This window comes from Aquarana catesbeiana, linkage group LG06 (assembly GCF_042186555.1).
Source record: "Aquarana catesbeiana isolate 2022-GZ linkage group LG06, ASM4218655v1, whole genome shotgun sequence".
Taxonomy (NCBI): Eukaryota; Metazoa; Chordata; class Amphibia; order Anura; family Ranidae; genus Aquarana; species Aquarana catesbeiana.
The window spans coordinates 6,401,625-6,417,832 of NC_133329.1; the positions used below are offsets into that span (position 1 = coordinate 6,401,625).

At 43.0% G+C, this 16,208-nt stretch overlaps 1 protein-coding gene across 1 annotated transcript in view; it reads left to right on the top strand.

Moving 5' to 3' along the window:
* Window positions 1-16,208, top strand: part of LOC141148142 (pancreatic secretory granule membrane major glycoprotein GP2-like) — a 74,245-nt gene that overhangs the window by 45,696 nt on the left and 12,341 nt on the right. The window contains exons 11-17 of the mRNA XM_073635330.1: window positions 3,347-3,498; window positions 8,672-8,908; window positions 9,305-9,467; window positions 13,415-13,505; window positions 15,055-15,093; window positions 15,467-15,505; window positions 16,164-16,196. Coding sequence (XP_073491431.1) covers window positions 3,347-3,498; window positions 8,672-8,908; window positions 9,305-9,467; window positions 13,415-13,505; window positions 15,055-15,093; window positions 15,467-15,505; window positions 16,164-16,196 — 754 coding nt within the window. The remainder of the gene's footprint in view (window positions 1-3,346; window positions 3,499-8,671; window positions 8,909-9,304; window positions 9,468-13,414; window positions 13,506-15,054; window positions 15,094-15,466; window positions 15,506-16,163; window positions 16,197-16,208) is intronic.

Here is a 16,208-nt window from a genome sequence, read left to right on the forward strand (position 1 = left end):
GGGTCCCCCCTAAAATCCATACCAGACCCCGATCCGAGCACGCAGCCTGGCCGGTCAGGAAAGGGGGTGGGGACGAGCGAGCGCCCCCCCCCCTCCTGAACCGTACCAGGCCGCATGCCCTCAACATGGGGGGGTGGGTGCTTTGGGGGAGGGGGGCGCCCGCGGGGCCCCCCCACCCCAAAGCACCTTGTCCCCATGTTGATGAGGACAAGGGCCTCTTCCCGACAACCCTGGCCGTTGGTTGTCGGGGTCTGCGGGCGGGGGGCTTATCGGAATCTGGGAGCCCCCTTTAATAAGGGGGCCCCCAGATCCCGGCCCCCCACCCTATGTGAATGAGTATGGGGTACATGGTACCCCTACCCATTCACCTAGGGAAAAAGTGTAAGTAATAAAACACACTACACAGGTTTTTAAAATAGTTTATTAAACAGCTCCGGGGGGGGATCTTCCTCCGGCTTCGGGGGTCCCTCCGCTTCATCTTCTCCCGGCGTCCGGTTGGTTCTTCTCCCGGTGTTCCAGTTCTTCGGCCGGCTCCTCTGCTGTCTTCAGGTAGCTCTCTAGCCAGCAGAGGTCCGGACTTCTGGGCTTCTGGGCTTCTGGGCTTCTTCTCTTCTCTTCTCTTCTCTTCTCCAGATGTTGACACGACGCTCTCTCCGGCTGGACTGCTCTCCGAGGGCTGCGTTGTGACTTATATAGGCGGAGACCCCGCCCCCTTTTGATGTCACGGTCCCTGGGCATGCTGGGACTGTGGCGTTTTAGGGGGCGTGGTCACTGGGTGATGTTGACCACGCCCCCTAAAACGTCACAGTCCCAGCATGCCCAGGGACTGTGACATCAAAAGGGGGCGGGGTCTCCGCCTATATAAGTCACAACGCAGCCCTCGGAGAGCAGTCCAGCCGGAGAGAGCGTTGTGTCAACATCTGGAGAAGAGAAGAGAAGAGAAGAGAAGAGAAGAGAAGAGAAGAGAAGAGAAGAGAAGAGAAGAGAAGAGAAGAGAAGAGAAGAGAAGAGAAGAGAAGAAGCCCAGAAGCCCAGAAGCCCAGAAGTCCGGACCTCTGCTGGCTAGAGAGCTACCTGAAGACAGCAGAGGAGCCGGCCGAAGAACTGGAACACCGGGAGAAGAACCAACCGGACGCCGGGAGAAGATGAAGCGGAGGGACCCCCGAAGCCGGAGGAAGATCCCCCCCCGGAGCTGTTTAATAAACTATTTTAAAAACCTGTGTAGTGTAGTGTAGTGTACTTTTTCCCTAGGTGAATGGGTAGGGGTACCATGTACCCCATACTCATTCACATAGGGTGGGGGGCCGGGATCTTATTAAAGGGGGCTCCCAGATTCCGATAAGCCCCCCGCCCGCAGACCCCGACAACCAACGGCCAGGGTTGTCGGGAAGAGGCCCTTGTCCTCATCAACATGGGGACAAGGTGCTTTGGGGTGGGGGGCCCCGCAGGGCGCCCCCCTCCCCCAAAGCACCCACCCCCCATGTTGAGGGCATGCGGCCTGGTACGGTTCAGGAGGGGGGGCGCTCGCTCGTCCCCACCCCCTTTCCTGACCGGCCAGGCTGCGTGCTCGGATCGGGGTCTGGTATGGATTTTAGGGGGGACCCCACGCCGTTTTTTCGGCGTAGGGGGTTCCCTTTATAATCCATACCAGACCTAAGGGCCTGGTATGCCCCGCGCTCGCCGCAATAGGAAAATGTGTTTTTCCTATTGCAGCGAGCGCGAGATGCAATACCCTGCCCTCGTGTCGTATCTGGTCCGTCGGACCAGCATACACACGAGCGGGCTTTCCGTCGGACCAGCACACACACGAGCGGACTTTCCGCCCGAAACTGAGTCCGGCGGAAAGATTTAAAACTTGTTTCAAATCTAGGTCCGGCGGGCTTTTGGGAAGAAGTCCGCCGGAAAAGTCCGCCGCCGCCCACACACGGGCGGATTGTCCGGCACACTCTGGTCCGCCGGACCAAGTATGCCGGAAAGTCCGACCGTGTGTACGCGGCATAATTCATCCCAAAGGTGTTCTATCGGGTTGAGGTCAGGACTCCGTGCGGGCCAGTCAAGTTCCTCCACCCCAAACACGCTCATCCATGTCTTTATGGACCTTGCTTTGTGCACTGGTGTGCAGTCATGTTGGAACAGGAAGGGGACATACCCAAACTGTTCCCACAAAGTTGAGAGCATGAAATTGGCCAAAATGTTTTGGTATGCTGGCACCTTAAGAGTTCCCTTCACTGGAACTAAGGGGCCGAGCCCAACCCCTGAAAAACAACCCCACACCATAATCCCCCCTCCACCAAATGATTTGGACCAGTGCACAAAGCAAGGTCCATAAAGACATAAATGAGTGAGTTTGGGGTGGAGGAACTTGATTGGCCTGCACAGAGTCCTGAGCTCAACCTGATAGAACACCTTTGGGATGAATTAGAGTGGAGACTGTGAGCCAGGCCTTCCTGTCCGCCATCAGTGGCTGACCTCACAAATACTCTTCTGGAAGAATGGTCAAACATTCCCATAGACCAGTGATGGCAAACCTTGGCACCACAGATGTTTTGGAACTACATTTCCCATGATGCTCAACTACACTGCAGAGTGCATGAGCATCATGGTAGAACTAGTTCCAAAACATCTGGGGTGCCAAGGATCGCCATCACTGCAATAGACACACTCCCAAACCTTGTGGACGGCCTTCCCAGAAGAGTTGAAGCTGTTATAGCTGCAAAGGGTGGGCCAACTCAATATTGAGCCCTCCGGACTAAGACTGGGATGTCATTAAAGTTCATGTGCGTGTAAAGGCAGGCGTCCCAATACTTTTGGTAATATAGTGTATTTGTCCTGTGGAACTGCATTTGGCAAAATCAAATGTTATGCTTTTTTTTCTCCAGGTCAAATTTTATTCATTCAAACATTTCCTGATTCTCTGTATTCTGTAGCAATGATGAATTTTCAACCTGGAGAAAAAAAAAATGACCCAATAACATTTGCACAGAATGAAGATATATGCAGTTTCACAGGACTGATGGCTCTTCATTTTTTTCATAAATACTTCCCCAAGATATATATATTCCCTTTTGATTCAAAGTAACCTGTAATGACATATAGATTGAGCATTTGGTGGTATGAGAGAGAGAGAGGGACCTGTCCTGTAATGGCTCTAGAGGTGGAAAAGTCTGAAAAGCAGATGATGAGGTTTTGCTGTTCTACGAGACATCCCATGGCTCTATCAGATGTGGCTGGTTGACATTCAACGGCGTTGGTATTGCAGTTGGTGTATGTGATGGCCGAGGAGGTATAGGTGCCCGCACTATCTGTTTTTTAATTGTTATTATTTATTTTATTTGGTTCTATAAAGGAAACAAACGATACCCATGCCACGTATAAGGCTGTTATCACCATTGATGTCGAGGAACGCAATTCAATGATCACAAGCACCAACACCCTTCGTATAACCCTACTGTGTTTCTATGGGTTGGATATGACAGCCAGCCTGCATCCTATCCTCAGGTAAAAGAAAATAATCAAAATGTGAGTCTAAGGATAGCGATAAAATGTCTAAAGGCCGACTTCTTCGTAACTTGTCTTCTAGCTAGAGATAGATGAGGGCTTTGTAAACCAACCTTACTTCACTCCCGTAAAACACGGCCATCAGACTAGGACCCCCCATTAGACATGTGCAATTCGTTTAGTTCCAAATTAATTTTTTAACAAATTTCAACAAATTTGTTAATTCGTAAATATCCAAATTTCTGAATTTTCGAATTTCCGAAATTTTCTGAATATGCGTAAATTCTAATATTCGAAAACTCTGAAATTGTGAAATTGAAAATTCTAAATTTCAGAAATCTGACAATTCGGAAATTCGAAAATTCTAAATTTTCGGTAATTCAAAAATTTGGAAAATTTGTAAAATTCTAAATTTCAGAAACTCGACAATTCAAAAAAATTCGAAAATTCGAAAATCCGAAAATAAGTATGAAAACCCGGAAATTCAAAAGAATGAAAATCTGAACAATAAGAACAAAACTCTGAAAATTCGAAAACCCTAAAATCTGAAATAATAACTAACTAATAAAAACTTAACTATTACTAACTATTAAATAATAGGTATTGGAATTTCCTTTCAAACTTGGCTGTTAGAGAACGTAACTAATTAATAATAAATAATAATAAAAACTTTTTATTATTATTATTATTATTTATTATTAATTAATTTGTTCCATTTGTTTAAATGCAGCATTTGTTATTTCAGATAATTCGTAACTTTAGATAAATTCGTATTCATTACGTTCACCAACAGCCAAATTTGAAAGGAAATTCAATAGTGAGTTAGTTATTTTTAGTTAGTTATTATTTGGAATTTTGGAATTTTGGAATTTTTTAATTTTTCAAATTTTTCAGAATTTTTGAATTTCCAAATTTTTGAATTTCCGAATTTTCGAATTTACGAATTTACGAATTTACACATTTTCTAATTTATGAATTGACAAATTTTCTGAATTTACGAATTTTCTAATTTACGAATTTACGAATTTTCAAATTTTAAAATTTCCGAATTTACAAATTTTTGAATTTTCAAATTTCCGAATTTCTGAATTTCTGAATTTACGAATTTACAAATTTTCTAATTTACCAATTGACAAATTCACACATTTTCTGAATTTCCAAATTTTATAATTTACGAATTTACAAATTTTTACGAATTTTTGAATTTTCAAATTCGGAATTTTCAAATTTACAAATTTTTCGGCAGTGCACATGTCTAATCCCCTTAAGTGGAAAACACTGGATACATCTAATCTGATGGATCCAACCAAGATTTTCATAGTTGAATATCCAGAGCTAGAGGAGACACTAGAACTAATGCCTCACAACAAAGAATAAATGTACGGGGTCTATTTAGTGTGCATGTCTTTGGCCGAAACGCGGCATTATGTTACTGCTGTAACCTGCTATGTAGCCAATAAACAATTGTTCCAAAATTACCGAGTAGCCAGCTTCATTGTATCATGGGGTCTATTTAACAATAATTTTCATAGCCGATCGTCCAACAAATCTTCATGTACATTTTTTTCCGTGTGAACTGGGCAAAAACAAATGTGTTTTAGGTTATTTTATCTTCTGAATTATTTTTTATTATGGGCATCAGTAATATTCTGCATTATAGCCACTAGATGGAACTGAAGGAAACGGAAAATATCTATGTCTTTGTAACAAGAGATAAGATGTAACAGTTGTAGAGGATGCTAGAGGGAATCGGTAAATAATTGGAACCAATGGTTAGTGTTTTTCTTTAGAATTTGTTACATTGGATCCCTTGTTACGAATAGGAGGGGAGGCCAATAAGTTCTTACCCTCACCATGATCTAGATGTGCTAGGGATCTGCAGTTTTTTAGGTGGATATCTTAGTAATATGCAAGCTGAATTTTGCTTTTGTAGGTCGTGGTGAATTATAGTTAGAGCCAAGAGAAATGGAGTAGGTGTCATGTCGAACAAAGTTGAATACCGAGCCTTGATTAATGGATGAGTGTTGCACCTTATGCCCCATACACACGAACGGAATTTCTGTCAGAAAAATCTTGGATGTTTTTTTCCAACGCGAATTTCGCTCAAGCTTGGCTTGCATACACACGGTCAAACAAAAGTTCTCTGAACTTTCGACCGTCAAGAACGCGGTGACGTACAACACTATGACGAGCTGAGAAAATAAAGTTCAATGCTTCCGAGCATGCGTCAAATTGTTTCCAAGCATGCGTGATTTTTTGCGCGTCGGAATTGCATGCTGACAAATTCATTTTCGGATAACAATCTTTTCCGACCGAAAAATAGAGAACCTGCTCTCAATCTTTTGCTGGCTGGAATTCGGCCAGCAAAAGTCTGATGGAGCGTACACACGGTCGCATTTTCCGACCAAAAGCTTTCATGGGAGCTTTGCTGGTGGCATTTCTGATCATGTGTATGGGGCATTAGCCTTTTTTGGGGGTGGGTGATGAAGCATGTTTCCATGTTTTACTCAATTGTGTCTCGAGATCATATAGATATACCCAGCTTTCATCGATGGTCCATATACAGCCGAAATCTCTTCATGGATTATTTGGGAAGATTTCCTTTGAAGATGGAGGAACCTAATAAAGACATGACATGACACCTACTCAATTTCTCTTGGCTCTAATTATAATTCACCATGACCTACAAAAACAAAAATTGGCATTCATATTACTAAGATATCCACCTAAAAACCAGCACATCTAGATCATGGTGATGGTAAGAACTTAGTGGCCTCCCCTCATACATGCAGTGTATATTTCCTATACTCCTTTAGCATCTTCGAGTGGCCATAATGCAGTATTTTCCTACTGCCTATAATAAGAAAGAACAAGTGTTTATAAGAGAGAAGAGCCTAAAGAGCATTTGTGTTTGCCCAATTCACACAGAATGAATGTACATCCAGATTCACTGGATGAATGACTGTGGGAATTTTTCTATAGAAATAGAGCAAAAACCGAAAATACATCAGGGGGGCAGGAAACTTACAGTAACCAGATTCCAGTTGGCAGTAAAAGTGACCAAACATAAGCAAAGCTTATTGTAAAAGGAAAAAAAAAATGCATGCTTCCAATATACATTGATGCTAAGACTGTCCATGAAAATCATACTGTTCTGTAACACCGCATAGAGCTTTAATGCATCCCCCAATCATGATATTTATTTATTTATTCATTTACTTATTTGGTTTTTTAATGTTATTTTGCTTTTTTAACTTAGCAGCTTGCCTACCGCTGCACACAGATGTACAACAGCAGAATGGCACAGGCAGGCAAATGGGCGTACAGGTACGTCCCTTTAAATTTGCAGCGGGTCCCCGGAACTTGATGTTCGGCGGCGGCCTGCAATTGTGGTGTGGAGAGGTAGAATGGGGAGATGCCTATTTTCAATCGCGTCACTAGGGGGGCCAGAGGGGGACCTGACCCCCCCCAACATTTTGCTGTGCGACCCCCCCAAAAAAATATGTCTTTTTGTTTGCATTCATAGCGGATGTGCCGCATCATACTCGGGCTGCCGCTGGAGTAACACAATCTCTATTGAGAGTGCGAGCGTCCCCAGTCAGCTCCTGCGGGTGATTCCTCCCCCATCACACAACCGCTCACACAACCACGCCCGCCCAATCTCCTTATTGGCAGGGAGAAGAGCAAGTTGCGGGAAGGACTCCACCAGGACTCTCAGTTACTGAAAAAAAAGACTGATTTCTCCCGTCCTTAGGACAGGCAGGACAGCAAGAGGCGGCTGGGGAACCCCACAGTGGCAGAACACCAGGGCCCGGAGGCAAGACAACCTTTGCAACCCTGATAGTTCTCCCACTGCTTTGGACCCTTATATTTTCTTGGTATGTTGGTGACATATATCTCTTGTTTTCTGCCACCCTGGGGGGCCCCAATACAGTCGGAAGGAAGCTCACTGCAGAACATGTGAAAGGACCCATTGTGGGATCGTAGTAAAGGGCCCCAGGATATATATGTGGGAATTTATGCCCATTTGTGGGTTCAGGTCCTGATGATGGATTAGAAGACCAGGCTCACTTACTCACGTTGGGTGCGCAAAAAAAAGGTTCACCATCAGTCTTCCAATTCATCACAAAGATGTCCAGTAGGGTTGAGGTCAGGGCACTGTGCAGGACACTTGAGTACCTCCACACCAAACTGGTCACACCATGTCTTTTTTGTAGCTGGCCTTGTACATAGGGGACAACGGGAAAGAAGACCACTCCAGGTGGGGGAATGAACAAACAACCCCTAGATGCATCAATTAGTGCCGACCCGGTCCGTGATCGTAGAAAAGGAAAAAGAAGGCTGGCCGCACTTCATTGATGTAGCATATGAAACTTTGGAATCTTCTGAAAATGGATAAAACAGATATCACAGCTTCCACAGCGTAAAGAGAAGAAAAAAACACGGTCCACACAAAAATGTACTTAATCATTACCGAGTCTTTCCTTTTCTACCAGTTTGTACACTGGTAGGGGGGGGGCACAGTCATGCTGAAACAGAAAAGGGTCTTCACCAAACTGTTACCACAAGGTTGGAAGAACACAGTTGCCTAGATTGTCTTTATATGATGTAGTATTGAGACTATTTTTCCATATAAATACCTGAATTCTATCACCTGGAGGGTATTTTTTACAAACTTTTACCCATGTAGTGTACATTTTTATCAAGTCTGCTACCTACAATCAATGAATTGGCCCCAGACTCATCACATGACCCTACTGCCAGCTGTCACATGGTAAAAAGGACTCTTGTTAAATAGAAGAAAACCTCATTGACCCCCTGACTATATAATCAGACCAAGAGGTCCTGTCACCTGTCTACTGACTACACAAGGCTAATGACTTGTTTCCAGTAATAAGGGATTATGGGAACATGGCAGCTTTATCAGGATAGTCATGTGATGGTCATTTTTCTGTGGTATGATCTGTATTTACTGTAGGTCTCTTTCATCTATCCTACAGTTATGCAGAGAACCCGTGTACTGGTATATTGTCTGTAATTAGGATTAAGCCCTTCTAATTTCCTTCCTTCCATTCTTACCATACTTTACCAGTTTACCTTTTAGCTGTCATGTAAGATGTTAGCATTGTATGTTTAATTGTTGTTTATCATTATTTTGCTATTTGAAATGCAGCTTACTGTACAGGGCCACCATGGCTCTATACAAAGATAGCAACTACACAACTCCATACAAAGGGCCAGAAGTTACCCTGTCCTCTGAGGAATACTTGTACGTTGGAGTCTACTTGCACGCTGGAGTCTTCATTTTGTTACGAGACACATCAAATTTTGTCCTGGTGATGAGAAACTGCTACGGCACTCTAACAAATGATGTGAATGACCCCCTGAGATACTACATCATTCAAAACAGGTACATTTAGATGTAATAAGATCCATCTACTGACACCTGACATTTCCTTCTCCATGGCCGGGAGTGATGGATGAGGAATCTGTGAACCAACCTTGGTCTGCTCCCGTAGAACATGGGCAGCAGACTGGGATCCCCATAACAGATGATAAAGGTAAAAAATATTGGAAACCTGGGTGCAGAGATCTCTCTACCAGTTTCCAGAGACAGGAGAAGCTGCTGGATGGTTCAACCCACCTGTGTCCATCCAAAACTAAAGATCTATTTGGCCTTTCCCTTTACATACTGTATATACAGTAAACCATTTTATGTACATTTTTAGTTTTCTGTCTTTTAGTACAATGTGTATTAAATGATTATCTGTAAAATGTCCTTTTATCTCACTTTTATTTTCTTTAGCTGTCCTAAAATACATGATGGAACTCTAAGTGTTGAAGAGAATGGTGTTTCCAGCCAAGGACGGTTTTCTGTGCAGATGTCCAAGTTTTTTGGAAGCTATGACAGAGTGTACCTACACTGTGCTGTCAGCCTGTGTAACATCAATACTGGATCCTGTAGACCTGTAAGTTGGTTTCCAGCTATAAAAAGAGAGTTAGGGCAGATAAAATGGCTGGTCTAGTCCAAAAGTCCATAACCAGGACACTTGAAACAAAGAGGCATACATTCAAAAAGATGGCCCCCTCCCCAGAGTGATGGCTTTTATTGTCTAATTACATGCAATCTGTAAGGTTTTCAAGAAGCTCAGGTGAATTTACCGGACAGTACTAGAAATTAAGTGTTTATTTATTATTGGTGATGGCTAAATCAGAAACATGACCAGTCTGATAATCCCTGAATCTCCTGAATGCAGTCACACAATGTAAGGAGTCGGGCAAACACAGTCCATGAACTCTATGATTCTCCACATACTGAACAATCCTGCAACTATATAGTCAACAGGATCAAAACATTGGTAATAAAGTCCATCAGATTTTCGACTGGAAAAGTCAGCTGAAGGTCCGGTGAAGCCCACACACGATCGGATTGTCCGCCGGATTTGGTCCGTCGGCATCCGTCAGACCAGTCTGGTCGAAAAGTCAGACCGTGTGTACGCGGCATAAGGCAATTTTATTGGGCAATTGGAGAATCATGATTGGAGGAATGATGCCTTGGAAATCAGACAATCCTTTGTGTTTATATCTAGGAGAAAAAAAAAATTATAATAATCTTCTATGCCTAGCATTAATCCTAGACATACAACTTTGTAGATGTCACAGTCCAGGCATCTAGAGATCGGCAAAGGTTGGGGACACATGGAAGGGGTAGATATGTAAAACCTGACATTTAGGAGTAGCAGGCTAATCAATGTGCCAATGTCCACTGCCTGAGCCAATGGAGGAGCCAGCACACCAGCCTGCATATGAATGTTTGCCTCCTTAAATCTGGCAAGCTGTATGTTGGGATCTATGTGCACAGCTGAACCTAGTGCCCTCTTGTGACAGATTTTTAATACAGCAAATACTGAGGTCATATTGCCTCTCCTGTGGTCATTAAGGCACCACCCTAGGATTGTGGGGACACAAACCCTTTCCATTGATGGGATGGAAAATTAGATGTTAATGAAATTATGCTTATTTGGCTTTTCACTATTTGGCAACGCTCCTCCTGATGAAGCTGTTGTGGGCGAAACATGTTGAGGAAAACAACAGTGTAGCCTTTATGAAGGAAAGAGACATCAGAATTTCTGCTGTGCTTGTGATGTAAAATTGTACTTTTTAATGTGAATACTGTTAAAGGCAGTGAAAAGACTTTGCGCTTCAAATCTATCACATAAATGAGTGACATTACTGTGACCTTATAAGTGCAGTTATGATGGCTATAAACACGTGAACATCAACTGTGAATAAGCAAAAACAGTATTCAACAAAATGGTCCAAGTGTGTATGTGACAAAAATTCTCTTCATAAATAAAAAGTTCATAATATTCTCTTCTTAAATAAAAAGTTCATAATAATATGTAGCTGTAGCTGGGATCAAATATGTGGGACGATACAGGTGATGATCTTTTAATGGGGGCTCCGGTGAACCCGGGCTCTCTAACTTCTCACCTTAAAAAAAGCAAATGTGAGCATCAAATGTCTGCTTTGGGGGATCCTGAATGGTGTAGCTCATCGGTAATCCAGGTGGGGTTTCTTTAGTAGTAGTATTGTCCTCCCGGTATGCAAATACTTGCTCAGCTTCGCACTGCTTGGTCGCAGGCCACATCTGCCTCCTGCAGACATCCACACTCAGACTGCCACCCGCAGCCTTACACTCCTAGAGACAGCCTGTCTCTCTCTCGTAGAGCTGTCTCCACCTGAAAGCCCTCCCGACTCCTACACCAGAACAGCTGTCTGTAGGGTGGAGCTGTTCCCAAGTGTGAGCAGTGAGCCTGGTGTTTGTGCTACCTGTGTGGTTTTAAATGATACAAGAGAGAGAAGGACGGCGCCCTCTAACTGCAGCAAGTATGATAAAAGTTTTTATTACAATGGATAAAAAAACACTCACATTTGAGTTGCTAAAAGCCAGCATATAATATAGGTTCATCCGCGTGTTCCCGGGGGATGTGGGTGTCACGGACCAGTGGAGGGGATCCTGGGATATGGATCCTGTGTCCTGGGTCCTGGTAGCTGTTCCGGTGGTACTTTGGGTGCTCAGAGCCTCCGGACAGCTATAGCCAGATGTAGGAGCAAGCATTGCTCCGAACACGAAGCACCGCCCGCCCCACTCCGTTCCCAGAAGTAAAGACACAGGACAGCACGGCGCTCCACAGAGGATCCACGACTGACGTCCTAGCCGCCTGGAGGCTCTGAGCACCCACAGTACCACCGGAACAGCTACCATTACCCAGGACACAGGATCCATATCCCAGGATCCCCTCCACTGGCCTGTGACACCCACATCCCCCGGGAACATGCGGATGAACCTATATTATATGCTGGCTTTTAGCAACTCAAATGTGAGTGTTTTTTATCCATTGTAATAAAAACTTTTATCATACTTGCTGCATTTAGAGGGCGCCGTCCTTCTCTCTCTTGTATCATTTAAAACCACACAGGTAGCACAGACACCTTAATCCAATCACTGTGACATGTGTAAAAGTTGATTGTCCAAGAACAGGACGGGAGGTGTAACTGTTGTGAACCCCCCCCCCCCGTCCTTGGGGTCAGGAAGGCTTCATAGGTGGTAGTCCTGCGATCCAGTTGAATGTAACTACTACTAGATATGACATGACCTAGATAAATGGGACCCTTCACAGACACCCTGGGGAAATATTATGTTAAGCAACTTATTAAATCCACTGCATGCACCTCCACTAGTTCTGAAGCTTCCATCTATGTCCTGTTCTCAGTACTTCTACCTGGAGTAACTCCAATAACCACCAGGTCAGGGGAACCTGCAAAGAGTTATTGATGTCCCTGTGTCCTCTTCAGGGAAAGGGAGGGAGGGGTTGGTAAACTGAGGAACCTGTACATTCAATAGTTGACAATGGCAAAGTTTTTCTTTAGATCTGACCACCCATGAAAATAAGAAAATATCTAATGTATTTATTTAGTGTGGGACATAATACGTATTGTGATTTTTTTAAGATCTCTGGTCCGAACACTAATGTTACTATTCTTACTTTGTTGAAAATCAATAAAAATATTGCAAAGGAAGGAAACGGCATTTAAAAAATCCTCCAGCTCTACCTGCATTGTAAATACTGTACAATATATTGCCACATGACCATCACACCTATATGAGCCTGTTGGACATCCAGTACCAAAACCTATGGCCCTTAATATGGCATTGGCCTTCCGCTCACGGTCATTAAAATAGAGTTGCCCCCATTGTGGTTGTAACATCCTCCACTCTTCTGGGAAGATTTTTGACAAGATTTTGGAGGGTGTCTGTGTAAATTTGAGCACATTTGTGAGGTCAGATGCTGATGCTGGATGAGAAGACCCGACTCACCATCAGCATTCCAATTCATCCCAAAGCTGTTCAGTAGGGGTGAGGTCAGGGCTCTGTACAGGACACTTGAGTCCCTCCACACCAAATTAGTAACACCATGTCTTTATGGAGCTGGCATTGTACAGGGGGGGGGGGGCACAGCCATGCTGGAACAGAAAAGGGTCTTCATCAAACTGTTACCACAAGGTTGGAGGAGAGCAATTGACTTCAATATCTTTGTATGATGTAGCATTAATAGCATATAGATGCAGCATTACCTTCCTAAAACAAACGTTATTTACACATCTTTAGTTCCATCACAAACCCAAAAACAAGGAACTCAATGGGTGCTGTAATATAAATCATACCTATATATGGCTATATAGTGCACAACATTTACCAATTATATTCTTTATATATGAAAGTGATAAGGTCTAAGCCTGTGAGCCAGTAACTTAACTCTGTGAATAATGTGAAACTTTCATAGAGGACATTTTATACCGATGAACACGTGTCACCCGTTCCTCATTTCTTAATGTCCTTGCTTGTTTCTAGGTCTGTGCCACAGCAATAGATGGAAGTGATGGAACCCCCATGAGTTTTGATCCTTTCAGTGTTCTGACAATTGGACCAATTAGGCGATCAGGTAAACTTGTTGTTGGAGAGTTACATTATTTTTATGCTTTATGATTTTTATCTTCATTTTGGTTGCCGTTTTCCTGTGGTGTTTCACTTTGTTTTTTGGATCAAGAACAAAGAATAAAGGACTCATATTCGTTATCCTGGTGTGCAGCTGTTTCTTCCTTTTTTCAGTCTATACGGCGGGGGGAGCCATGGCTTGCACCCTTGGGAGGGGTCCTTCAGCTCATTCATTCATGCACCTGGATCTACTCACCTGAGCGATGTTCTCTGCTCCTTCCTATTTGGAATAAGCCCCAAATGGTCCCATAGTACCAAAACTCCTTCTAGAACAGAGATTATTCCAGAATAAAAGAGGACTTTGTTGTATGTCTCCTGGACATCACCGATTCTCTACAATGTAGAAAGGATTAGGACATGAACCAAATCAGTGAGCAGGAAGGAGAAGGAAATAGGAACTCTGATAGGGAGTTCAACAGACAGATGTACCACAGATGAATCTACTGAACATACCTGAATCTTAAATATGGGAAGGAGACAGCTTGGAAGTTTCTGGCCATAATTGGCTATATCAGCCCAATGAATCAGGTGAAAGCTTAGTATTTGGGGATTAAAAAAGTTAAGGTTTAGGTTATCACTGGGCTTTGGGTTGGGGTTTGGGAGGTGAAATGTAGAGGCTGGATTATTTAAAGACAAACTATATTAAATGTACAATGCAGTCTGTCAGTAGCATCAACACAACACGTATTGGTTTTCTTAGCCCACCCCATAACATAGTTTTATCACCTGTTGATCCTGCCAGTAGATCTATTGTTTTTCCATTTCCTGTAACAGACCAGGCTATCAAATAAGAAAAAAAGCACACACATTGCCACATCCTTAGGTTTAGGGGAACAAAAACAGAAAGAGATACTTGCTAAGTATCCCTAGGTCGGATTTTTGAGGCATATAAAACAAATAGCAAAGTATAGAAAAATAACACTGTTTATTATGAAAATACAATACATGAATAGAGCATTCAAAGGTTAAAAATCATGTATAATGATACAGAGTATACAGTGAGCCCTTGTGTATCAACGCGTTTCACCGTTAGTCTTCTTCAGGACACAATCAAGGTATTCAAAGATAGCAAAGCAGAGAACAAATCTCACTGTCTTGCAGGAGAATGAACCTTGTATGTAAATATCCAGATAGAATGGATGTTATATACCCCCATGAGGGGGTCCAATTTCTGTGGTTAGCATACAGGTGACTGGAGACAGCCAAATCTGCTGGTTATAATCCATCCAAGATTCCAAGAAGTTTTAGTGTTAAGGGTTAAACTTTAGGGGTGGGCTAAGTGTTATGGCCTGGGAGGGGACGGGTGAATGACAGATGTTAGGGATGGGTCAAAAATTGGGGACTATGAGGACCTACAGCGAATATCACGTTTGCTTCAATCCCAAGTTCCCAACCCCACATTTCAGACATCCAAACCAGACATACAAGTAACAATGAATCATTTCAGTTTGTCTAATGATATGTATTCAATTTATAATCTTTATTTTATTTTCCAGGTCCGTTTTCCATCACCACCACCACCACCACCACTCCTCGTAAGTGTTTTATTCTTCTATCAGATCACAATGGTGGATGTCCTGTGGATTATTTTATACTTGTACAATATAATGTTATGATCACATCATTGATATAATCCATCCAAGATTCCAAGAAGTTTTAGTGTTAAGGGTTAAACTTTAGGGGTGGGCTAAGTGTTATGGCCTGGGAGGGGACGGGTGAATGACAGATGTTAGAGATGGGTCAAAAATTGGGGACTATAAGGACCTACAGCGAATATCATGTTTGCTTCAATCCCAAGTTCCCAACCCCACATTTCAGACATCCAAACCAGACATACAAGTAACAATTAATCATTTCAGTTTGCCTAATGATATGTATTCAATTTATAATCTTTATTTTATTTTCCAGGTCCGTTTTCCATCACCACCACCACCACCACCACTCCTCGTAAGTGTTTTATTCTTCTATCAGATCACAATGGTGGAAGTCCTGTGGATTATTTTATACTTGTACAATATAATGTTATGATCATATCATTGATATAATCCATCCAAGATTCCGTACACTTTTGTCCTACTTTTGTCCCTCAATACAGATTTAGAGAAGTTTTCTAAAGGGAATATTCTGGAGGAAAGTGTGTTCTATACCTGTATGAAGACTCACATACCTTGCAGAGACCTCATGAAACCCACCAACCCTTGGTTGCTCTTATAGGCCAGTGTCTACAGGACCCTAAAGTTGAACACTTGAGCCATCTCTTCCCTGCTCCTGCCAATTAGCAGATAAAACTGCCCTTCAGAGATATAAGCCAACAAGATTTAGAAAGGAACGACCCTGAGCTCCAGGAAGAATTTTAAGTGTTAAGGGTTAAACTTTAGAGGTGGGCTATGTGTAATGGCCAGGGAAGGGACAGGTGAATGATAATTGTTAGGAATAGGTAAAGTTGGGGGACTATGAGGACCTACAGTGAATATCACATTTGCTTCAATCCCAAATTCCCAGCCCCAAATTTCAAACATTCAAACCGGACATTCAAGTAACAAGGAATCATCTCAACATGTCTAATGATATGTGCTCATTTTATCATTTTTATTTTATTTTCCAGGTCCGTTTTCCACCACCACCATCACCACTCCTAGTAAGTGTTTTA